This window comes from Schistocerca nitens, chromosome 9 (genome assembly GCF_023898315.1).
Source record: "Schistocerca nitens isolate TAMUIC-IGC-003100 chromosome 9, iqSchNite1.1, whole genome shotgun sequence".
Lineage (NCBI taxonomy): Eukaryota > Metazoa > Arthropoda > Insecta > Orthoptera > Acrididae > Schistocerca > Schistocerca nitens.
The window spans coordinates 213,553,740-213,579,734 of NC_064622.1; the positions used below are offsets into that span (position 1 = coordinate 213,553,740).

At 41.2% G+C, this 25,995-nt stretch overlaps 1 protein-coding gene and 1 non-coding gene across 2 annotated transcripts in view; both read right to left on the minus strand.

Annotated features, from left to right (window-relative positions):
* Window positions 1-2,712: 2,712 nt before the first annotated feature.
* Window positions 2,713-2,784, minus strand: Trnap-ugg (transfer RNA proline (anticodon UGG)). Its single transcript has one exon. It is a non-coding gene; the product is annotated as a tRNA-Pro (tRNA).
* An 8,271-nt stretch (window positions 2,785-11,055) lies between these two features.
* The window catches only part of LOC126203525 (enhancer of rudimentary homolog), a 66,215-nt gene continuing 51,275 nt past the window's right edge, over window positions 11,056-25,995 (minus strand). Inside the window, exon 4 of the mRNA XM_049937850.1 lies at window positions 11,056-12,493. Coding sequence (XP_049793807.1) covers window positions 12,394-12,493 — 100 coding nt within the window. The 3' untranslated portion in view covers window positions 11,056-12,393. The remainder of the gene's footprint in view (window positions 12,494-25,995) is intronic.

Sequence of the window (25,995 nt, forward strand, 5' to 3'; positions counted from 1 at the left end):
ACACTCGCGCGCACACACACACATATCCATCCACACATATACACAGACACAAGCAGACATCTCACAAGCAGACATATTTAAAGACAAAGAGTTTGGGCAGACATGTCAGTCGAGGCAGAAGTGCAGAGGCAAAGATGTTGTTGAATGACAGGTGAGGTATGAGTGGCGGCAACTTGAAATTAGCGGAGATTGAGGCCTGGTGGGTAACGGGAAGAGAGGATATATTGAAGAGCAAGTTCCCATCTCCGGAGTTCGGATAGGTTGGTGTTGGTGGGAAGTATCCAGATAACCCGGATGGTGTAACACTGTGCCAAGATGTGCTGGCCGTGCACCAAGGCATGTTTAGCCACAGGGTGATCCTCATTACCAACAAACACTGTCTGCCTGTGTCCATTCATGCGAATGGACAGTTTGTTGCTGGTCATTCCCACATAGAATGCATCACAGTGTAGGCAGGTCAGTTGGTAAATCACATGGGTGCTTTCACACGTGGCTCTGCCTTTGATCGTGTACACAAATATTCCGCACGTCCAGGGCCTCGCTCCGATGGAGCACTTCCTTTCACGCCGATCACCTGCCACCCTACCTAAAACCTCTTTCCTCATTACCTTAGCCAGCTTCATCCTGACCCACAACTTCTTCACTTTTGAAGACCAGACATACCAACAATTAAAGGGAACAGCCATGGGTACCAGGATGGCCCCTTCGTACGCCAACCTATTCATGGGTCGCTTAGAGGAAGCCTTCCTGGTTACCCAGGCCTGCCAACCCAAAGTTTGGTACAGATTTATTGATGACATCTTCATGATCTGGACTCACAGTGAAGAAGAACTCCCGAATTTCCTCTCCAACCTCAACTCCTTTGGTTCCATCAGATTCACCTGGTCCTACTCCAAATCCCATGCCACTTTCCTTGATGTTGACCTCCACCTGTCCAATGGCCTGCTTCACACGTCCGTCCACATCAAACCCACCAACAAGCAACAGTACCTCCATTACGACAGCTGCCACCCATTCCACATCAAACGGTCCCTTCCCTACAGCCTAGGTCTTCTTGGCAAACGAATCTACTCCAGTCCGGAATCCCTGAAGCATTACACCAACAACCTGACAACAGCTTTCGCATCCCGCAACTACCCTCCCGACCTGGTACAGAATCAAATAACCAGAGCCACTTCCTCATCCTCTCAAACCCAGAACCTCCCACAGAAGAACCACAAAAGTGCCCCACTTGTGACAGGATACTTTCCGGGACTGGATCAGATTCTGAATGTGGCTCTCCAGCAGGGATACAACTTCCTCAAATCCTGCCCTGAAATGAGATCCATCCTTCATGAAATCCTCCCCACTCCACCAAGAGTGTCTTTCCGCCGTCCACCTAACCTTCGTAACCTGTTAGTTCATCCCTATGAAATCCCCAAACCACCTTCCCTACCCTCTGGCTCCTACCCTTGTAACCGCCCCCGGTGTAAAACCTGTCCCATGCACCCTCCTACCACCACCTACTCCAGTCCTGTAACCCGGAAGGTGTACACGATCAAAGGCATACCACGTGTGAAAGCACCCACGTGATCTACCAACTGACCTGCCTACACTGTGACGCATTCTATGTGGGAATGACCAGCAACAAACTGTCCATTCGCATGAATGGACACAGGCAGACAGTGTTTGTTGGTAATGAGGATCACCCTGTGGCTAAACATGCCTTGGTGCACGGCCAGCACATCTTGGCACAGTGTTACACCGTCCAGGTTATCTGGATACTTCCCACAAACACCAACCTATCCGAACTCCGGAGATGGGAACTTGCTCTTCAATATATCCTCTCTTCCCGTTGTCCACCAGGCCTCAATCTCCGCTAATTTCAAGTTGCCGCCACTCATACCTCACCTGTCATTCAACAACATCTTTGCCTCTGCACTTCTCCCTCGACTGACATCTCTGCCCAAACTCTTTGTCTTTAAATATATCTGCTTGTGTCTGTATATGTGTGGATGGATGTGTGTGTGTGTGTGTGTGTGTGTGTGTGTGTGTACCTGTCCTTTTTTCCCCCCTAAGGTAAGTCTTTCCGCTCCCGGGATTGGAATGACTCCTTACCCTCTCCCTTAAAACCCACATCCTTTCGTCTTTCCCTCTCCTTCCCTCATTCCTGATGAGGCATCAGTTTGTTGCGAAAGCTTGAATTTTGTGTGTATGTTTGTGTTTGTTTGTGTGTCTGTCGACCTGCCAGCACTTTCATTTGGTAAGTCACATCATCTTAAAACAAAGATGATGTGACTTACCAAACGAAGCGCTGGCAGGTCGATAGCAGTCCACACGTGACTGGGGAACGCTCCAAATGCATATGCTTTTGCTACTAGGATTAATAACGGAACATAAGGGGTTCAACTGTGAGAAGACGACCTCAGCTGTTTCTCCCAGCAGGAAAGACATCTCTCCGTTTTGGGTGCTGCATGTGCATGCATTTAACAAACGTGCATGCGATGTACTAGTTCCTGGGAAACGAATAGAATCATTGTACGTGCCAGTCTTTACGTATAGATATAAGTAAGCGAAGACAGCTTAATTCTGCCACGTAGATTGCTTTCCACATGATGCACTTGCCAGTCTCATGGGCCAGTGGTCCGACAGGCAGTTTGTCCTGTTGCATGGCTTACTTTCAGAGACTCGCAATATGATCGTAGTGTTTGGTTGTCGCGAAAGTGAAAAGTAGGGCCTGTCCGGGATTTGAACCCGGGACTTCCTGCACCCAAACCAGGAATCATACCCCTAGACCAACAGGCCGCACAAGGAAGCAGGTCTGCACCCCGCCACCTACAGAGATCTTGCCGCGCTTGCTAGTTGCAGCATCCAATCTGGACCATATTCTCAAAGAGGTTTCTTAATCCGACACCTACAACATGAGCTGTGCTGAACACCAGTGTATGTGAATGCTGAAAGAGCTGCTCGAGTTGTGTGACAGCACTTTGTTTGGTAAGTCACATCATCTTTGTTTTTAGATATATTTTTCCCACGTGGAATGTTTCCCTATAGGTAGGTAGGTAGACATAGATAAAATTACTTGTATGATATTACTGTTACACATAATGAATGTAGTGCTCGCAAGATCTGAACAATGTATCTCATATATTAATTACATAACGTGATAGTGATCACCCAAAACCATAAAATTGGTGTCTGCTGTGGAATGTAAAATGTAAGGGTAAAAGTAATTGTTGGAATCCAGATAACATACAGAAAAAACAAATTAATACCTTATACATGCAAAACTAAAGGGAACTGAAAGACTAGTGCAGTAAACGCATATGTTTTTCTGACTGGAATCAGCTTATACAGTCTTGCCTGTGTGTCATTCAATATTATGGGACAAAAAATTTATTAATTGTGAAAAGCATTGCCAATAAAAACTGGTTTACATCACAAACATGTACACAGTGCGCAGAAATGTACACAAATGGGTAATAACATGTTCTGTGCCTGTTCCTTGCAAAACCTACAATTTCACAGCTCTGTCATCTAAGTGCTATAAAATGACTCACAAAATCAGTGAGACAAACAATTCATTATATCATAGAATATGCTTTAGAACAAATAATCTATTTGGAATTTCAATTACAATGCAAAATAATAGACACTGTTGATTTTAGCTGAAAAGTGCAATGTCAACATAATTAAGTGGGACTCTGGAAATAAATAATAAAGAGAACTGTAAACTCTTAGCAAACTACTTTAACAATCTTTTAAATTGTAAGTCTCCCCAAAGCGCATTCGAGGGGAGGAGTGGCGAGCGGATGCTGTGCTGCTGGCCGCTGTTCCTCGGGCGCGCTACACCTGCTGTAGTGGAGCAAAATTCGTTGTGTGTGCTCTGTATATACACAGTGCAGCAGAATTGTTGCGTGCAGAAGTGCATGCTTTGCGTGTGTGCGGCAAGTTTGGTGTGGTAGGACCTAGGCGTGGTCCTTTGTGGCACAGCTGCTGCTGGTCTACTGGCAGTGCGGAGGCCTTGGGTGTCATGCTGTTTTCGTTTTGAGCAGTCTGATCTACCACGAACATGTCCCAGTCAGAAACTGCCCCAGGGCATCCTCCCTGCTCCTCCAAAAGTAGGGAAATTCCTACACCAGGGCCCGTGGTACCACCTGGATACCCTCATGTAGTTTATGCTAGGGCTGGCGCTGTTCAGGGAGACCTAAAGGTGCCAACAAATGAACATCCAGCACCCCTTGGCATTGTCGGTCTGACTCCGGAAACTGCTACTGACACATTGGGTACGCCCAAAGTATCAGTCCACTGCGGCGCCCAGTCTCTGGGCTCCCATAGCCAGTCCTCCACTAACATTACAAAGCCAAAAACACGAAAACAGACAGACATGGATGTGACGCCAGCGACGAAACGTCCGGCCCCCAGCCGGAGATGACATGGAGCTGGGTGAGGAGACTGTAGTCGCCAACATCCCCCACCTCTAATAGCTTTGCCCCAACTGCATACCCAGAAGTGGATGAAATTGTGGCCTAGAAGAACCAACCCTCCACATCAGGGACCCAGCCTAAATAGAAGAGGGACAAGATCTCTTCCATCATAGCTACCACCCAAAACGGCACTATGAAAGTAATCAAGGAGATTGCACCAATGTTAAAAGATGGCCTCAATACCTCATGTATAAGCTCATCAGTAAAGTTTCAGGCATCCACACCTCAAGATTACAGAAGAATAAAAGATTACTTTCAGGGACATAACATCCCCCATCACACATATACAATGTCTGAATGAGACACATTTTAGGCAGTGATGAAAGGTCTCACCTGTGACACAGACCTAGCAGAAATCAAGGTGGACTCGTCTTCTGCAAGAGGTCAAACAAGAAACATGTGCCTCTGACCCGGCAAAACCAGGAGAAGGTCACAAGAAGCGCGCATCCTTCAAGGTCATTCTCTACCCCAACCAGAAAAACCGTGAACTGTAAGCAACATAGCTCATACTGCATTGCAGAGTAACAATTGAAATATATCGGCAGCCTGAAGGTTCTGTACAGTACCATCAGTGCCCGAAACTCTTTCACAGTGCCAAAAACTTTAACCACCCACCGAAGTGCGTAAAATGCGTCAGCCCCCATCTCAGTAACCCATGTACCAAGAAACGGGACATGCCGGCAAAATGTGCTCTCTGTGGCGACAGCCATTTGGCAAACTACAGCCGTTATCCTACAAGACTAAAGCTGATGGCGAGTCGTCCCCTGCAATTGTCCCTGAAAACTGCTACTGCAGCCGCGGCAACGACCATAAGCTCTGGTCCCGCAGCAACAGTCACAGGCATGAGCTCTCCTCTTGTCAAAAGCCGCAGACCGAATGTGCCAGGCTCAGAATCCTACCCATTGCTTCCCCCACCACGTGCCCTTACAGCTGCTGCCGCCTGCCTGCCGCATGCCCCCCCCCCCCCCCACCACCACAGCCCTCCCCAACCCAGGGTGTGGAGGCTACCACATAGCCACAGTCTTCCTCCAGCACTCAACCGGCGATGTTCCTCGACGAGCTGAGAGAGCTGCGGCAACTATTTTCAAGATTCAGCATCATGACCCCCTTTAACACATTAAAGACATCTTGGCAAAGCTTTGAGCTGCGCCTGATGCTCTAGCAAAATTCATGATTATTGCTGAAGGAGCAATGGCATTAATGGCATGCTTTGATGGATCCCTCTAGGTCCACAAGAATAAAAATTGCATCATGGAATGCCAACGGCTTTAAAACCAGAAAAATCCTTTAGGAAGACTATCTAGACCAGCATGCCATCAAATAATGTGTGTCTGACAGGAACACACCTGAAGCCCAATGACCGATTCGCTGTCAGAAACTACACCATCCACCGGTACAACTGTGTGGACCGCCCAGGCGGCAGGACAGCAGTATTGGTTAAGGGCAGAAGGTGCTCAGACTATTGAGGCTGCCAGTGTAGAAATCAAAATTGGCCAAAATCTTTGGAAAGTTATTTTGGCCTACCATCCCCCCCCCCTCCCCCCCACTTCACGTATCACTGCTCAAGACCTTCAGGCACTGCTTAGGGTTGGCAATCGTGTATTGATGGGAGAGGACCTGAATTCGAAACATGGAGCCTGGGGCTGTCGTGCCAAGAACAAGTGGCAGGACTCTACGGGGGTTCACTGAGGGGCACGCTACCCTGAGCGTCACTGCCCCTGGTGAGCCAACGCAGATTCCTGGCAACGTGGACAGAAATTCTGACGTATTAGATATTTTTGACGTGAAAAACTTTGATCTCGAAGTGACAGCCACAGTGAACTACAAGCTGGACTCCGACCACAGTCCTGTCGTGCTGGATCTCACCAGTGTCGAAGATGATGTGGGGAGGTTGGCAAACACACAAGTAATCACAAACTGGGACAAATTTTGTATTATCACGTAGTAGGGGAGAGAGTGTGGCAGATATGATACGCGAATTGGGATGGAAGTCATTACAGCAAAGACGTTTTTCGTCGCGGCGAGATCTATTTACGAAATTTCAGTCACCAACTTTCTCTTCCGAATGCGAAAATATTTTGTTGAGCCCAACCTACATAGGTAGGAATGATCATCTAAATAAAATAAGAGAAATCAGAGCTCGAACAAAAAGGTTTAGGAGTTTGTTTTTCCCCCGCGCTGTTCGGGAGTGGAATGGTAGAGAGATAGTATGATTGTGGTTCGATGAACCCTCTGCCAAGCACTTAAATGTGAATTGCAGAGTAGTCATGTAGATGTAGATATACCTACCTGGAGGGAGGACAGAGAGGACAATCCCCTGGTCCAGACAGAAGGAGTCATGGATGAAGCCATTGAGAAATTCACTGGCATCCTCATGCCTGTGCTCGTGTAACTAGCATCAGGATAACAACTGATCCTGTCACCAAGGACCTGACCCCTGACATCTGGGACCTCATAGTCGCCAAGTGCAGGAGACAGAGGCTGTGGCAACGCTACTGCGACCCAGCCGATCTCTGCCTGCTGCGGAGTCTAGAGGACCAGGTCAGACAACGACTACAAGAGCACAGGAGCCGCTGCTGTGAGGAGAAACTAAGATCCACCGAAGCAGACATATCCAGACACACAATCTGGAAAATAACCTGGCAGCAGAAAGATTCCACCACAGAAAAAAAGCCACTCCACAGTGAGAATGGTCTTGCATACAATGAACAAGAAAAGGCGGAAATAATGGCAAAATCACTGGAGTCACAATTCTGGACAAACATCATCCACGATGAGGTGAGCGATAGGCAGGTGAGAATAGTTACCGGACAAGTGACTCAGATAAGAAATATGCGCCCCATGACTGAATTCGAGCCCATTAATGAACTGACAATATGTGCACTCACCAAGCGACAGGGTAACCACAAAGCTCCTGGCCTGAGAGCGTCCACACTCCACTCTTAAAAACACCTTCTCCCTCCCACAATATTCAAATAGCAAGCATTTATAATGCCTGCTTCAAACTCACATATTTCCCCTCAGCCTGGAAAACTGCAAAGATCATCACCCTACCCAAACCCAATAAAAACCTTCTCCTTCCCAAAAGCTACAGGCCCATTTCTCTTGTAACTGGCCAGAGTAAAATCCTGGAATTGATAATCCTGTCACCTCTGCATCAGTTTCTGACTGAAAACAACATCCTTATGCTGAAACAGTTTGGTTTCTGTGCTGAGCACTCCACAATCCAACAATCCCTTCACTTGGCAGAACACATCTGTCTGCCAAGGGCAAGGAGAGAAGCAACAGGAGCAGTGTTCCTATACATAGAAAAAGCATTTGATCACGTCTGGCATGATGGCCTAATCTACAAACTAGACCAGATACGGTGCCCAGTTCAAATAACCTGGATCATTAACTCCTTCCTTACAAGACGTCAGTTCTTCGTAAGGAATGGAGACAAGTCCAGCCAGACACGACGGATTGTGGCAGGAGTCCCGCAAGGCTCAGTTTTAGGTCCTGTCCTCTATACCATATATATGAATGACATCCCTAGGCAGAGAGATTGCTCTCTATGCAGATGACAGTACCATATACAGAAGCAGTCGCAGCCTCCTCTTACACCACCACCTCCAGCAACATCTCGACAAAATAACCTAGCAGTGCACACGTTGGAAAATTAAGATCAACCCTACAAAGTGCCAAGCGATCTAATTCATACCTAAAATCAAACTCCCAGATCGACAACTCTCAACTTGGAGAAATTCAATCATTTACCTGGGGGTCGAAATAGATCACCACCTAACATGAAACTGGCACCTCACTACCACTGCAAAAAAGGGCTGCACCCTCTTCTGTAAGCTATATCCACTCCTGTAAGGTGATTGTATAACCATCCAGCGCAAACTCCTCCTCTGGCGCCAGCTCATACTCGCAGTCACCCTGTATGGTTCGGAGGTATGGTCTATGGCGTCAGACACAGCACTATCCCAACAGCAAAGTCTCCAGAAAAAAGTTTTCCGTGTCATCTCTGGTGCTGGCTAGTATGTCCCCAACACACATAAGAGACTTCCTAGGGCAACCCACCATTTACACACTTATTCAAGAAAAATCCACAAAGTTTTACGAAACAACACAAACTTCGCCCCACTTTCTCATACAAAATTTAGGGAACAAATCACCAGAAGCTTCTCACAGACACATAAAATTAACCCTTACATGCCTCTTAAGAGACCAATAAAACACACATAAAACACCAAACACAAGCTTACACACAGAGAACAAGCATACAACCCCAATCCCTCAGTTTCACCAAAACCCTTTGCAGCATTCTGAAGTCAGACAGGCACAGCCCAGTGGTACTTCGTGTACAACCAGAACACCCATAACCTCGTCAATCTTCCAAAGTTTAATTCACAGCTGAAAAACCTGATCCAAACACAAACTCTGGCCCACCAACAAGACAAGTAGTTTACAAATAAATATGTGAACTTAAAAAAAATAAATAAAGCTTCAGGGGAAGATAGGTTAATAGCAGAAATAGGATAAACAGGTGGTAAAAGCTTCACACAGAAAAACCATGATTTTCTTACATGTATTTGGCTGAATGAACTAATCCCTAAAGAATGGTAGTTTACTATAATCCATCCATTACACAAACAAGGGAATAAAACTGATCTAAATAACTACACAGGGATTTCACTGCTGTCAGTTACTTACAAAATTCTTTCCAAAACCATGTTAACAAAGCTTTAAGCACAAATGGATCATTTAATTGGTGACTATCAAGCAGATTCTACGAGAGGTAGATTCTTTGTGGAACAAATTCTCAGTCTCAAGGTGGTCTTACAAATCCGCAAGGACAGACGAACAGTGACCACCTTTGTAGACCTCAAAAAAGCATATAATTCAGTGAGAAATGCACACTACTTAATATGCTAGAGTTTAAAGTGGTTAGAAAGAAAAGGCAGCTGATTAAAGAAACGTTAACTGATAGTAGCTCAATATTTCAAGCTGAAATGTCTGAACCTTTTGATACAAAAACAGTGGTCTGATAGGACTTATTGTTCATTAGTGTACAAGAGAAACCAATTCTGACATGTAAAAAGTAAAGGGAATAGCTATTGGCAGATGACGCGAAATTCTTTTAGGTGTTTGGCTCCTGTAATCTAGTGTTCCTTTCAAAAAACACAGGGCAGGCAAGTAACTCTCTTGAAAAACTCCACGAAACAACTAAATGTGGACTGACAATTTCTTAAGAAAAACATCCAAGACACAGAAGACTCTTCAATAATTAAATGTTTCCACTAGTTGGCAAAATATCTTTAGTATCCAAATATAAATACCTAGCAGAAATCATGCAGCCCTCTGGATTAAAGCAAATAAAGACAGAATCATTAAACTACAGAAAGCTTATAGAAATACATAGGCTAGGTACAGCAAACAATCAAAATCTCACAATGCAAAATTAAAACATTAGATCACAGCAGTCAAACCCGAAGTATTTTATGTATCAGAGCCTGTAATTATTGGAGGTAAATCATTAACTAAAGACAAAGAATAAGAATAAGAAGAAAGGAAAACACAAATGCAATTTTTTTGTCCAGTTTGTGTTGAAGGAATCTGGACGAGATGGAAGTTAACAAGTTATATAAAAATTTGGAGAAAATCTGATGCCCTCAGGAAAAGAAGGTTGAAATTTTACAGCCATATTTTCAAAGTGAATGATACTATATTGTCCAAAATGATTCTGTACCTTGCCCGCTGAAGGAAGTTAAAAATATCTGGATAATTGAAACTGGTAAGATCTTCAAAAAATAGGCATTACAAACAAAATGTTACAGGATAGAGTTGTATTCAAAACTTTAATTAACAAGCATCAGTTTAAAGCAAAACACAGGCGTTACACCTGAGAGAACATGGAGAGAAGAATGCGAGAATTTGGAAGAAGAAGAAGAAGAAGAAGAAGAAGAAGAAGAAGAAGAAAGCCAGCACATCAGTGAAATACTTTCAATTTTACTCCATAGCCAGAACAAAACAATGCAAAAAAGTGGAAAATAGCCTTGAAATAGAATGAAACTAATATTTAGGAATGTCAATGTACACTCAACAAGAGTGAAAGTAGTGCAATGGGTCATGAGCCTGATAACTTACTGCAAAGTAGGAAAGGGTGAATAATCTGAGAAACTAGTGCCCTGTAACAACAAGAGCACAGTACCTTTGGCCACCCATGTCACCGGCTAGTATTGTTAATGATAACATTTTTATTGGCTGCATATAGTTTCAATGCATTTATGATGTGTATCCTTATCAAGATATGAGGGGAAAATCACCTAATGTCTTATTTACCAATGCTTCATAAATTGTGCAATTTCCCTGAACAACTTTCTAAGAGGACAGAGCAAATACTTTTCATGAGTCCTTTAAAAAAATCCCTAAGCTGTTTAAAAATTGTATAAAGTACACAGAATTGCAATGGACAATATTTTCTTATTGTTAACTCAATTATTGCTTGTTGAGAAGCAATAATGTTACATGGGCCCAGCACAGCTTACCTCTGTTACTGATGTACAGAAAAGCAATATTAGTACAATGAAGAAGCAAGCATTACTTCTGATTTTATAGCATCTTTATTTTTTCCACAAACACTTCTAAACTTATTCACTAAGAATAGGAGACATACTCTGATGTGGTTGTGTTGTGAGTGGAAGATTACAGCTACAGATGTCCCCGCCACAAATCAAGATCAAGGCCAACACGTTTTCTTGACAGTCACTGAATAACAAAATGTTCTTCTTCTCCAGTCTAGCTTGCAACTAGCCTGGCTCCAAGTTCAAGACACAGCAAGCAGTATAATCTGCATCCCCACCCTTTCCCAACAGAGAACTTTCACAACACCTTATAATGAGCCACTGCACTGAAGCATCACTTCACAGTACAGAGTTTTACAGTCAGGGCATAACAGCCCTCTCATAAGAGGACACTTAAAAACAGGCTTCCTGGTTTTGAAAACCTATTTGTAAGACAATGTCATTACACACATACTTCATTATACACTGTTTGCCACAAAGAGGACAGACTGCTGCTTTACCCTCCAATCACATGCAGTACATGTGAATGAGAATCACAAACACATCCACAAACACTATTAGCATAATCATGGCCTGCTTATAATTCAGCATTATGTAAATTCCTACTACAGAAGAGAAAGTTGTTAGAGAGTTTCCTTAGTTACACTGCATGTTAGGCAATTTGGCACCATAAAACCAAATGCTTCAGAAAATTATACACAATCGAAAGAAATATATTTACTACAATTAATCTACACTTACAGGCATAAAATTAGAAATGCCAGAATAATACAATACACAATAAGCTTTTAACTGAATACTTACATTACAGTCTATTTGTACCTTACTTTCATAATGTTACATCTCCATTTGCAAACATCATTCCAGGTGGTGATCTACATTCCAATTAAATTATCACAAATTACTGCATATTGTAACAGGAAAAAAAGAGTACTGTAGCGAATTGAACATTTACTGTAACTAATAATTCAGAAACTGTACAGAGTCACACCACCACAATAAGAGAGACACTAACAATAAGAAATGCTAGATTCACACCATGACATGAATAGTCTTGCATCAGGGGGGGACAATAGTCTTCTGGCCTTTCTCTTCCATTCCTCCACGAGTTTCACAGAAAATAACAAATATTATAATTACTTAGCACATCAAAACAAATATATCCTCGGAAGTGTTAAAAATACACCAATACAAAATGATGATCAGGTAATAATGGAGGTCAGATCAGGATTTAATTTTGTCTCACACGTATTATTGTTTCAGCCGTTTGGTCAAGTCAGGATGCTTACTGAAATCATATCAACTTTTTTATGACAAATAAAATGGACAGTTTGTGCAAGGCATTCAAACCTAGAGCACTACTGCGATCGAGCTGCTTGTCTCCGTAGAAGTACATATATCTTCTCCTTTATCCAATCTTTGTTGTATGGTGCATAAGAATTCGTACTTTTCTGGTACCTGCAAAACAAGGAAAGTCTCTTTCATCACACCTCTGAACTAGTTAACTGACCACTAACTGCATTCTAGATCAATTAAATTACACAATTACTCAATTTTCAAAGTGAATGATAAAGGCACTGTTTCTGCTGAAGTAATTAAAAGTTTCCATAAAAATTTACAGAAGTTCAAGATAGTAGATAAAATAAGTGTTTTTAACATGTGCAATGAGTCATTCAGAGGTTGCCGAGTGTCACCGGCTTTCTACATCATAAAAACAGTGAGAAACATGTTTCATGTTTCACTGCCTCGCATGAGAAACTGTACCAGTAATTGAGAAAAACACTTAGCAGATTTTATCATATAGCATTTGCAGCAATTTAATGGCATACGTCAAATGCATTTTCAGTTTTTAGGCAACAAGAACAATGTCAAAACAATTATCCCCACAACCAGATAGGATATCAATATTACCCACCTTCAACTCCATGTAATGCTGACATGTACCATAAATGCACCCAAAGCCATAGTATTAAGTCTTAAATGCACTTCCTGTACTAATACATATTAGATGGCAAAAACACGATGTGATAACTCACAATACAGCATGTATTCCAATTGAGAGAGAGAGAGAGAGAGAGAGAGAGAGAGAGAGAGAGAGAGAGAGATTCTAACGTTCCTTTTCCTCACAAGTGGTTTCTAATAAATTCTGTGTTTATGGTGTATTGTCTCAGTTACGTGACTGATCCATGATGCCTTGTCAGGAAGGTCACAGTTTGTAGTAATTGATGAAAAGTCATTGAGTAAAAATGAAGGGACATCTTGTATTCCCAAGGAAGTGATAGGCCCTCTGCTGTCCCTCTATCTATATCCGAATCCCGCTCCAGCTACTGCCGGGTCTGGGTGCTGACGAGTCCTCTCCATTTGGCTCGGTCCTCCCACCACTTTTCTTCCTCCACTTGCTGCCAGGTCACACCTCTCCTTTCAACAGACATTCTCACTCCCATTTTCCACCGTGTTCTTGAGCGCCCTCTAGGTCTTTTCCCATCCATCTTTAGTTCTTCCATAATTTTGGGGAGTCTCTGCCCTAATCTATATTAATAATCTAAGAAACAATCTGAGGCATCCTCAGATTGTTTGCAGATGATGCCATTATTTATTTAGTACTTATTTAGCCTGAACAGGTTAGGGCCTTAAGGACCTGACTTATGTCTGCCCAGCAGAACACATACCAACGATACAAGGGGGCATTCAATAAGTAATCTAACACTTTTTTCCTCGACTAATTACAACTGAAAAAATGCAGGATTCATTGTGGCAGACGCTGGAGCATTCCTGCTTCAGCCCCTATAGTTTCATGGAGTTCTGATAGGTGGCAGCACTATATGTAGCCTTCAAAAAGGTGTCTGTAATGGAAGTACATCCCAAGCAGAGAGCTATCATTGAGTTTCTTTTGGAGGAAAATCAGAGCATCACAGAAATTCATGGACACTTGCAGAATGTCTACAGGGATCTGGAAATGAACAAAAGCACAGTGAGTCATTGGGCGAGCCAACCAAGTTGCGAAAACCTGTCAGATCTCCTGCGTGCCAGCCAACCACAAACAGCTGTGATTCTTGCAATGTGGAATGTGCAGACACAATCAATGGGGTTGACCAACAGATCACAATCAAATACCTCCCTGCTCAACTGGACATCTGTTGGCAGTGCTGACACTCTCATCCATCAGTTGGGCACTCGTGCAATAAAGAACCACCTGTGTGGAATCACTTGCGTGCAACAAGGCTGATTGTAACAATTTTTTGTCAAACATCATCTCAGACAATGAAACAAGTGTTCATCACATCATCAAACCACGCAGGCACATTGGTCCTCCCAGTAAGGTGGCATAAGGCTGTAGCTTTGAATGGAGATAATGTTGAAAATAGGGTATTGTAGCCAAAAGAGTGGGGAATAATATGGTGTATCAGAAACCAGGAAAAAAAGATGCATTACTTATTGAACACCCCTCATATTACAAAGTCTTCCCAGTAACAACAACAATGATTATGATACTAACAACAACAACAACAAGTGATGGCAGGGGTGGTGGTGGTGGTAGTAGTAGTAGTAGTAGTAGTAGTAGTAGCAGCAGCAGGAAAGGCATTTAGAATGATATAGATTAGCTTAGTACATTTGAAGCCATGTTAAGTATTATCAAAGGTGGAATGGATACAGAAGAGGAGAAGATTGAAATGAAAGAGACAGCAGCTGTCAGGAAAGAACACAATATAAGTCAGGTTCCTTACACAGGAGTGCTATGTGATGGTACTGAGAGAATTTTACTTTGCTGTGAACAAGTATTTCTGCTGTGCTGTTAAGGTAGTAGTGTAAGAGTTGAGGACAAATAACAGGAAATGCAATGATTGAGAAGATGATAGAGCAAACAGAGTATGCTAATCAGTATGATAATATCTACACTAATCGGCATGTATCCATGATACTTGTTCATATATTGGTGTGATATGGTTGAAAAAGCATACATCACATGTGTGTCATACACAAGCACTCATCGCCAGTTCCAGCCCAATGAGCTTTCATACAAAGTCCTAAGACAGGGTGTTACGCGGACGAGTAAAAAAAGTTCCCGGATTTCCCAGTTAAAAACACACTTTCTCCCGGCTGAAAATACATGTAAAAGCCACCTGTTATTTATCCCTAGCTTGTTTCAGTTAATCACTCACTTTTATAAGAACAGCTGTCATTCTGTGATTTAGCTGGAAACCAGATTGGTATACATATAAAAGCGAACACGTGAGGCAATACTGACCCTACGACTTAGCTTAGAAAATAGATTAAGGAAAGGCAAACCTACATTTCTAGCATTTGTAGACTTAGAGAAAGCTTTTGTCAATGTTAACTGGAATACCCTCTTTCAAATTCTGAAGGTGGCAGGGGTAAAATACAGGGAGCAAAAGGCTATTTACAATTTGTACAGAAATCAGATGGCATTTATAAGAGTCAAGAGGCATGAAAGGGATGGTGGTTGGGAAGGGAGTGAAACAGGTTTGTAGCCTATCCCCGATGTTATTCAATCAGTATATTGAGCAAGCAGTAAAGGAAACAATAGAAATATTCGGAGTAGGAATTAAAATCCATGGAGAAGAAATAAAAACTCTGTTTGCTGATGACATTGTAATTATGTCAGAGACAGCAAAGAACTTGGAAGAGCAGTTGAACAGAATAGATAGTGTCTTGAAAGGAGGATATAAGATGAACATCAACAAAAGCAAAACGCAAAATAACTGATGATGGTCGAAGTAGAGAGGATATAAAATGTAGACTGGCAATGACAAGGAAAGCGTTTCTGAAGGAGGAATTTGTTAAAACTGTGTATAGATTTAAGAGTCAGGAAGTCGTTTCTGAAAGTATTTGTATGGAGTGTAGGCATGTACGGAAGTGAAACGTGGATGATAAATAGTTTAGACAAGAAGAGAACAGAAGCTTTTGAAATGTGGTACTATAGAAGAATGCTGAAGATTAGATGGGTGGATCACATAACTAATGAGGAGGTACTGAATAGAACTGGAGAGAAAGGAAATTTGTGGCACAACTTGACTAGAAGAAGGGATCGATTGGTAGGGCATATTCTGAGGCATTAAGGGATCAGCAATGTAGTACTGGAGGGCAGCGTGGAGGATAAAAATCATTGAGGGAGACCAAGAGATGAATACACTAAACAGAATCAGAAGAATGTAGGTTGCAGTAGGTACTAGGAGATGAAGAAGCTTGCACAGGAAAGAGTAGCATGGAGAGATGCATCAAACCAGTCTCTGGACTGAAGACCACAACAACAACATTTGATGTTAAATAATTAGTAAGCTGTTCATGAACTGCGTATTCTACAGCTTTGGATAATGCAGGTATAACACAAATGGGCCTGTAGTTGAAAGGCTGTTTGGCAGATTCCTTCTTGGGTAATGGTTTTAAAAGACCCTGCTTCAGGGCTGTTGGAAAGATGCTGGAGGCTAGAGTATGGTTCAAAATATCCATTATTTTGGGCAGTAGAGGATCAATGAGAAGATTGATCATTTGCACTATTATATTATCATGCCCTGAAGCTGCCAAACAAATTCGTGCAGTTGACTTTTTCACCATGTCAGGGCTTACAGGCTGCAAAAAAAATTCATTTTTACCAACCACTGATAATCTGAGGGACTCAATTGTTTGCACACTTGTGTGTTGGTCAAGTAAAGACATTGGCATGACGAAATACTCCTATAGATCCTACCCAATAGGAACTAGAGTTTCAGCTGCAGATTTGGGTTTGTCTACTCCCAGACCTCGTCCGCCCCAATAGCTGAGTGGTCAGCGCGGCGGCCTGTCACGCCAAGGGGCCCAAGTTTGATTCCTGGCTGGGTTGGAGATTTTCTCCGCTCAGGGACTGGGTGTTCTGTTGTCCTCATTATCATTTCATCATCATCAGTGGAAGACAACAGGAAACCACCACTGGAATCACTTCCCTAGAGGCTCATGCGGTGGACCTCCCTGACATGGATTTGCCCATTGCAAGACCTGCCGTAAGGCAGAACACAAAGTTTACTCCTAGACCTCATAGATTTCTTCACAGGATGACAGATCTGTGAAAGCCCTCAGTTAGCGAGTGGTCATACGTCCACTTTGCTTTCTTCACAGACTGACTAACTGCATAACTGCTTGTATGTGAGATGATGATCAGAGGTTTGTTGCCATTTGTATGTCCTGCGTGCTGCATCTCTGACACTCATAAGGTGTTTGAGGTGGTCTGTAAGTCATGGTGCAGGTTTCCTCCTTACTCTTTCTGTTTTTAGAGTTGTGTTTTTGTCATATAAATTACTGAGTCTCTTAGTAAAGTTGGATACTACATTAATTATGTCAAAGTTATTTCCAATAGTTGTCTACCAAGAAATATCACAGGGACCAGGTATAAGCTCAGACAGTCACACATTTGAAATCTCTAAAAGTCACCACTTGCTGTTTGTTCTTTAGCCACTGCAACTTGTAAGTCATGAATATTACATCATGAGCAGACAAGCTAGGTGCAGAAACGTGATTGGTGTGAAGTACTCTAATTGGAGATTTGGCTCGAATATACCGACTGACATATAATTGCTGTATGATGAGTAGGTTCAAGTGGAATCACTATAAGGTTTGAGCAGAAAAGTATGTGCATGAACTTCGATACAGATGCATTGTTGTTTGGAAAATTTATATTGATATCTCCAGTTACAATTAAGTGTACATACAAAGATTCCATGTTTGGAAGTACAGATTCAAAGCTAGAGATCTATCCAACTTTAGGTAGATTGTATATTACACAGGTGACACACATTCTAGTGAACAGTTTAATATCAATGAACATGTATTCAGGCTGTTTTCCTCATTTTTAGATGCGAACATGACCTGGGGAACAAATTTACACATACATATGCTGCCACACCTCCCCAACGTCTGTTACGTCTATCACATCTCACAAAAATGTAAGCATCAAGGCTTACATAACTGTAAGAGATACTCTGTTTTACCCTTGTATCCAGCAGGAGTAGGGCATGACAGAAGAGGTCCTGAAACATGCAGCAGAAATCGGTCAGGTAGGCTGGAAAGGACTGCAGATTTGTGCGAGCAAGCTGTAGCATAGAACTGTCACGAGCACTTCTGCACGTAAAAGGGACAGCTGCCATGGAGTCAGTCATAGTGCAGCCTCATAATGATGATGATTATAAAATCCTGTGAGACTAGTTTCACATCTAGAAAGTCATCAGAAGATTAAAATCAATTGCAAAATGATTGAGACTAGGTATTTGTTATGCATATGCAATACCTAAGGATAACAATTACAAATAACTTGAATTGCAATGATCACACAGACAATGCGGTGGGGAAGGTGAACCGGAGAGTGTGTTTTACTGGCAGAATACTTGGAAGATGCAACAGACCTACTAAAGAGACTCCCTAAACTATGTTGTCTGTCCTCTTCTAGAGCACTGCTGTGCAGTATAGGCTATTTACCAGCTATGACTGATGAAGAAAATCGAAAGAGTTCAAAGAAAGGCAACTTATTTTATATCATCACAGAACAGGGATGAGAATGTCTGGATATGATATGCGACATGGGGTGTTTCTCAGTGCGGCAAAAGCTTTTCACGAAATTTCAGTCTCCAATGTTGTTCTCTGAATGTAATAATATTTTATTGATACCCTCCTACATAGGGAGAAATGATGATTGCAAAAATATAAGAGAAACCAGAGCTCACAAGGAAAGATTTAAGTGTTTGATTTTCCCCAAACTATTCGAGAGTGATATGGAAGACTACTACTGCGAATGAAGGTGGTTCGATGAACCCTCTACCCGGCAGTTAAATTACAGAGTAATCAAGAGATGTAAACAGACTTCAGTTATTGACATCATTTGACTTTAATTGAAGAAATGCTTAACAAGACATCAAATGCAATGTAAAATTCATGATCAAACATGAAAGTTCTCACTGAACAAGGAAGAGACAGTTTACTTCTTTTGGTAAAGATCTACATTTGAATCAAAAGGGCTGTATTTATAGTGACAGGTCTATGTTGCATGAAAATTGAGAGTAATTTTATGTTTTGTACTTCAAGCATATGTTTTCCAATTCTTGCTGAATAAAGCTTTGTTACTTTCAACAAACTAAAGTGATCCAATATGCCAAACTGACGAAGGGCAAAGCAGATGAATAACCGAAGTACAGTGGTCTATATGGATGGCTTTGTAATATGCATTTCTCATAGCTCTGTTAGTAAAGCTAAGCTTTAGTTCATATGGAGAGTCTACTATACTACATCACACCGTTAAACCAGACATGATATACTGTACAAACATTCTTTGTGCTTGTGAGGTATACTGAATTGTAACCATAACCTATTTTGTTTTTATTTTTCCATCAGTTTTACTACATAGTGTTTGTCATTTCTGGATTATTCTGGATCCACGAGTATAAAAATCTAGTTTCCAACATGAATATTTCAGAACTGTGTTTTCACAAAAGTTTCAATTCTTAAACTAGATGACAATTCAATGTGCTGGTTCTGCACAGTCTTAATAAATTTCTGGTCTTACTGTAGAATAAGGAAACAAAAGAAAAATTCGGAGTAGGTATTAAAATCCATGGAGAAGAAATAAAAACTTTGAGGTTCGCCGATGACATCGTAATTCTGCCAGAGACAGCAAAGGACTTGGAAGAGCAGTTGAACGGAATGGAGAGTGTCTTGAAAGGAGGATATAAGATGAACATCAACAAATGCAAAACGAGGATAATGGAACATAGTCGAATGAAGTCAGGTGATGCTGAGGGAATTAGATTAGGAAATGAGACAAAGTAGTAAAGGAGTTTTGCTATTTGGGGAGAACAATAAGTGATGATGGTCGAAGTAGAGAGGATATAAAATGTAGACTGGCAATGGCAAGGAAAGCGTTTCTGAAGAAGAGAAATTTGTTAACATCGAGTATCGATTTAAGTGTCAGGAAGTCATTTCTGAAAGTATTTGTATGGAGTTTAGCCATGTATGGAAGTGAAACATGGACAATAAATAGTTTTGACAAGAAGAGAATAGAAGCTTTCGAAATGTGGAGCTACAGGAGGATGCTGAAGATTAGATGGGTAGATCACATAACTAATGAGGAGGTATTGAATAGAATTGGGGAGAAGAGGAGTTTGTGGCACAACTTGACAATAAGAAGGGACCGGTTGGTACGACATATTCTGAGGCATCAAGGGATCACAAATTTAGCATTGGAGGGCAGCGTGGAGGGTAAAAATCGTAGAGGGAGACCAAGAGATGAATACACTAAACAGATTCAGAAGGATATAACCACATTAAGAAATAATATGAGACCTAGATAAAGTACTCCAGAACGTTTCACTTAAATTGTTTTGTGGAACTGTTTATTGAGTTCAATAACTCTGACTTGACCTCTTAACTCAGTTTAATTGTATATTGTACCTCTGCCCTTGTGACCCAAAATGCTTTGAGGATCTCTGCTGTAGGTCTGTATTTTAACCATCCCAGTGCTGCCAGGTTTTGGCTTGCAAAGCCCAGGGTTCCTAGACTTGGGATATCTGTATGGCAAGTCACATGTGCTCAAAATCTCTACTTATATTTTATTGACACCTAGTGAACACACAGTGGAAATTAAGGAGTGCAATGTGACACGAATTCCATATAACATTGACTCCTGTATCTTTTTTTTTTTCTTCTTGTCCAAAGACTGTATCAATGCAACTCTCCACACTACTATATGCTGTGCAAGTCTCTTCATCTCTGAATAAATGCAGCAACCCACATCTATTTGAACCTGTTTCCCTCTGCAGTCTCCCTCCAATACTGAACTGACACTTCCTTGATGTCTCAGAATATGTCCAATCAACCTATCCCTTCTTTTAGTCCATTTATGACACACATTTCTTTTTTCGTCAATTCTGTTGAGTACTCTCTCACTAGATATGTGATCTACTCATCTAATCTTCAGCATTCTCCTGAAGCGCCACATTTCAAAAGTTCCTATTATCTTCTTGTCTGAACTGCTTATGGACCACATTCCACTTCTGAACAAGGTACACTCCAGACAAATGCCTTCTTAATATTTAAATTTGTATTCAATGTTAAATTTCTCTTCTTCAGAAACGCTTTTCTTGCCATTGCCAGTCTACATTTTATATCTTCTCTACTTTGGCCATCAACAGTTACTTTGCCACCCAAATAGTAAAACTCGTCTACTACTTTAAGTGTCATTTCCTAATCCATTTCCCTCACCATCACCTGATTTAATTAAACTACATTCCATTATCCTTGTTTTGCTATTGTTGATGTTCATCTTATATCCTCCTTTCGACACTGTCCATTCCGTTCATCTACTCTTCCACGTCCTTTGTTGTCTCTGATGTAATTACAATGTCATCAGTAAACAATGTTTTTATTTCTTTTCCCTTAACTTTAATTCTTTCTCCAAATTTTTCTTTGGCTTACTTTATCGCTTGTCCAATGTACAGCTTGAATAACATCAGGGATAGGTTACAATCCTGGCTCACTCCCCTCTCTCTCACTGCTTCCCTTTCATACCCTTTGACTCATAACTGCTGTCTTGTTTTCTATACAAGTTGTGGATTACCCTTTGCTCCCTGTATTTTACCCCTACTACCTTCACTATTTCGAAGAGTGTATTCCTGTGTAGATTATGTAGTGTAACTTACTTACACAGGTAAATGTGAATGAATGATCTGTGTGTAGTGTAATTGTAATGTATTGCATGAAATTGTCTTTTAAATAGATGTTGGTTCATTATTTTTATCATAGATTATCTTACAATCCTTTACACTGTAAAAATGTTAACACAGACTTATTAAACCCACCACTTCAATGTGCTATATAACTGATTATAATTATTTCCTTATTTTGAAGTTACGTTAAGCTACAAATATGTTATTGCACAGCAAAGCAGAAACAACATATGAACATGATCTCTTTTGCTCTCAGGATTTGAAACTTTAGGGTTCTGTACATATATTTATTGGTAACAAGACTACTCCTCATCCCTTACGGCAAGTCTCCCCTGACCCATGATTGTGGAGGACTTTCCCAAAATCTACCCATTTTCCTAGACCTCTCCAGTCCTTTACTTCACCCCTCTTCCTTCCCCTTCAACTCTTCTACCTGAAGGAGAAGCCACTGGCTCCGAAAGCTTGCCAGTTACAAGTGTCCTTTATGTGTGTGTTCTGCTGCCACATGGTGAGTAGATTTTTTTATCTACCCAATTAAATAATTTATTAAAAAAACAAAGATGCTGTGACTTGCCAAGTGAGAAAGCACTGGTAGAAAGACACCATAAAAAACACACAAACACACACTCTTTCCTGATAAAGCAACCGTGGGTTGCGAAAGCTTGAAATTTGTGTGTGTGTGTGTGTGTTTTTATTGTGTCTTTCTACCAGTGCTTTCTCTCTTGGTAAGTCACAGTTTCTTTCTATCATACTCATATCATTAATTTGAACCCAACAATTAAATAATTTTGTCAATAATTGGTTGTTTTCATTGTTATATATAGTGTAAGTATTGTCGTGAGAATAAATTACATCGGTAAGACACGTCATGGAGATAGTGCCAACAGATGTCAGGTCATGGCACAAGCGAAAGTTCGAAAATTGGACTGAATTGTGATAGTGATCTTTTATTTATGTATTACTTGCTGTTGTTACAGTTGACTTGCACCCTAGAAGATACTGCAGTCCATGTTTCACACAAGCTCAAGCTCAGCACTACAGAAGGGTTGGAGAGGGGGAACAGTGATACCAACTAGACAGAATTAGAGGAGTGCAGGGAGGGGCCCTGTGAGTGGGCTGTGAATTACATCATGTTACCAATCATGGGAAACTACACACTGTACTTTGGCATTTTAGGAACATCTGCCAACTTTAAACTGCACCCTGCCTAGATCCATTTGTAGAATTCAACTGACTTTAAAACTGGACAAATACTCAACAATAGCATTCACTTCTGCAAGGACTGGAAAAGGTCTAGATAGGAGCCAGTGGTGTTCTTACATATTTCATCCTACAATGCTATGACACTCTCCCAATACATACTCAAATAAAAACAGCAGTATTCTCAAGTCCCACACTGACTACCTCAGAAACTGCAAAATATTTGGAAGAAACAGGCAAATATTTGTGACAACTTAGATATAAATTTCATAGCCATGCTATTAGGATGATTAAAAAAAGTAATACCTCGGACTACAGTGATAGTAAGTGAAGAATGTAGAAAAGGAAATGGTTGGTAAATTAATGTAAACCATTTCTTTTTACTTATTTTATTTCTCCTTGTATTATCAGAATGTAGACAATCAATATACGACATAAATTTAGAATAGGTATAATGTCTCACTTTTTATGTGGATACTTTCTGCCAACAGAACAGTCTGCAATTGTGACTAATCAGAGTATGTTAAAAATAAGTTTTTCATGAAGCTTCTTGGGGGAGGGGGGGGGGGTCATGTTATAGTCACGTAATTATGGTAGATCTAGTAGTTTTGGAACTGCTGGCTCAATTATCACTAGTAGCAACATTTACTTTTACTAAGCAATGAAAAAGTTAGTTGCTACTCACCATATAGCACTCTTAGTGAGTTGCAGAATGATAGAATTAGCTTTTGGCCAACAACACCTTTGTCAAAATTAGACAGCTAACGGTGACTGGTGTGTGTGTGTGTGTGTGTGTGTGTGTGTGTGTGTGTGTGTGTGTGTAAGTGCACGCGCGAGGTTGAGCAGAGTACCACAATCCACACCTCAATAGGTGAGGAAGCACAGTGTATTAACCTTTCACACGAAGCTAATCTTCAGCTGACAAATATGGTGCAGCCATTTCAGTTTTTTATTGAAGGTGAGTCCCAAAACTCTGAACTGCTCAACAACGTTCATGTGCTGGGTACCCAAGTAGACTTCTATGTAGGAATTAACCATGGTATGACAACAGAAATGAGAAATGTATGACCTTTCTTTTCATGGGAGATAACTGGAAGCAACGGAAACTGTCCAATTCAGGCCCTTTGAATGCCCACCTGGCGCCAGCAATTAGCCAAGGTTACAGATTGAAAAATATTTGAGTGGGAGGGTAACTGCTGGTCTAATGGAAGTCACTATGCCATCGATAGCAATAACGGGGTGTATATTTGGACGAGGGAAAAAATTCCGGGATTTTCTGGTTTAAATATACACTTTCCCGTGTGAAAATACACTAATGTACAATGTACAATGTACAATGAATTTCTTAAACCACAGAGTGTTTGAGTCTCTCTTAAAACTTATACTTTCGACGGAAAGTATACTGTCTCTTAACACAGAAAAAGTGTATTTTCACACGGGAAAGTTTTTTATACTTTCCGTCGAAAGTATAAGTTTTAAGAGAGACTCAAACACTCTGTGGTTTAAGAAATTCATTGTACATTTTCACACATAACATAATTCACCATGCATAAAAGGAAATTTACTTTGAAAGTGATGTTTTCAAAACCACCATTCACAATATTTTCCTGAGACCTGTTAGAGATAGGTTCGTTTCAACAGTTGCCAGGAAACAGGCGTTACTGCGCATGCACAGCTATAAATCTTAAGAAGCCCATTCCTAAGTATAAAGCATTAAGAGATCTTACATTCCGTCACACGAAATCTCAATTTCATAAACCATATTAATACATGGTTCAGCTTGAAGTGTACATTCATATGTCCAGATTCACAACGAAGTAGGCCCCAATCTAACATTAAACTTTTCAGTGTGGCTTTTAGGATGTAAATTTTCTTGGAGTACCTGTATTGTACTATCTCATGTTTGGTTCTTTATTATGGTGTAACGACATGTGTGCCATCTGAAATTCACCGCACAGTTGGAATGGCCAATACTGTTGAATGAAACACTTCGTTTCAAATAAATACACTGTGTCAGCAGAAAACATTAATAAATGCCAAGTTTCTTAAGCAAACTGACAAAAATAACTTCATTGTTCTGTAAGGTGATTAATGCTGACTGCCAAAAGCGTGGAAATAAAATAAAATTAGAAAGCAAACTAATAACATATTTTAGCATGTCTGTGATTATGTCAATGTATTTTAATTCACTTGATAGCTCCCAGACACAGAAGTCAGTTTTGTTTTCATTTGACATGGGAACTGTAAACAAAGAGGAAACAGCAAAAACACTAAACGTAAACAAGGGTCGTGGGGAGTCTACCCCCCCCCCCCCCAACCCACAATAACTCAGACTGCCCTGTGCATGCGCGAATCTGGCATCTTGGGCGTGCCAGAAAATTTTTCCCGGTTAGCATCTGGTTGCTTGCTGCTACTGCTGATACAGCCAACAACCACACTTCAAGCAGCCAGAAGTGAGAGAAGGTACTGTTCACACGTAACTCGACTGTGCATCCACTAGCAACTGCTCGAATGAACCTAATGTGAACAGTTGCGACGTCACACTCATCGCAAGCAGTTTGTTGTCTTCATCCTCAGGCCTTTGACACATTTTGCTGTTGCAGACACTTGTGCTATTATCATTCTGCAGTAGCGGGATACAGTAACATTCTTTATCAAAGTATCAGTTGTTACCAGTCAAAATTACAAAAATTTAAAAGAAAACTAAAACAACAAAAAACTCCAGGAGTTCTGAAAAACTCCCTTTCTTCTCAGTTTTCTCCCAGATGAAAAAATTTCCAGTTTTTTCCTGGCTTTCCCTGTTGTCCCAGGGCGTATACACTCTAAGGAAACTTCACAAGGAGCCCTTAGGATCAATGTTCTCTTGGACCAATGGGAGCTGAGTAATGTGTTAACTCTACCCCACAACAACTGGAGAGCTAAAAACTGACAAACAAAAAGCAGTAACGAAACACAAAACCCCAGTTATGGAAGGTAAGTAAAATCTGATGCCTGCCATGTGGGGGTGTAAATCTTTCATACGTCAAAAAAGATTGCAATGAGTAGTTGTTTACAAAA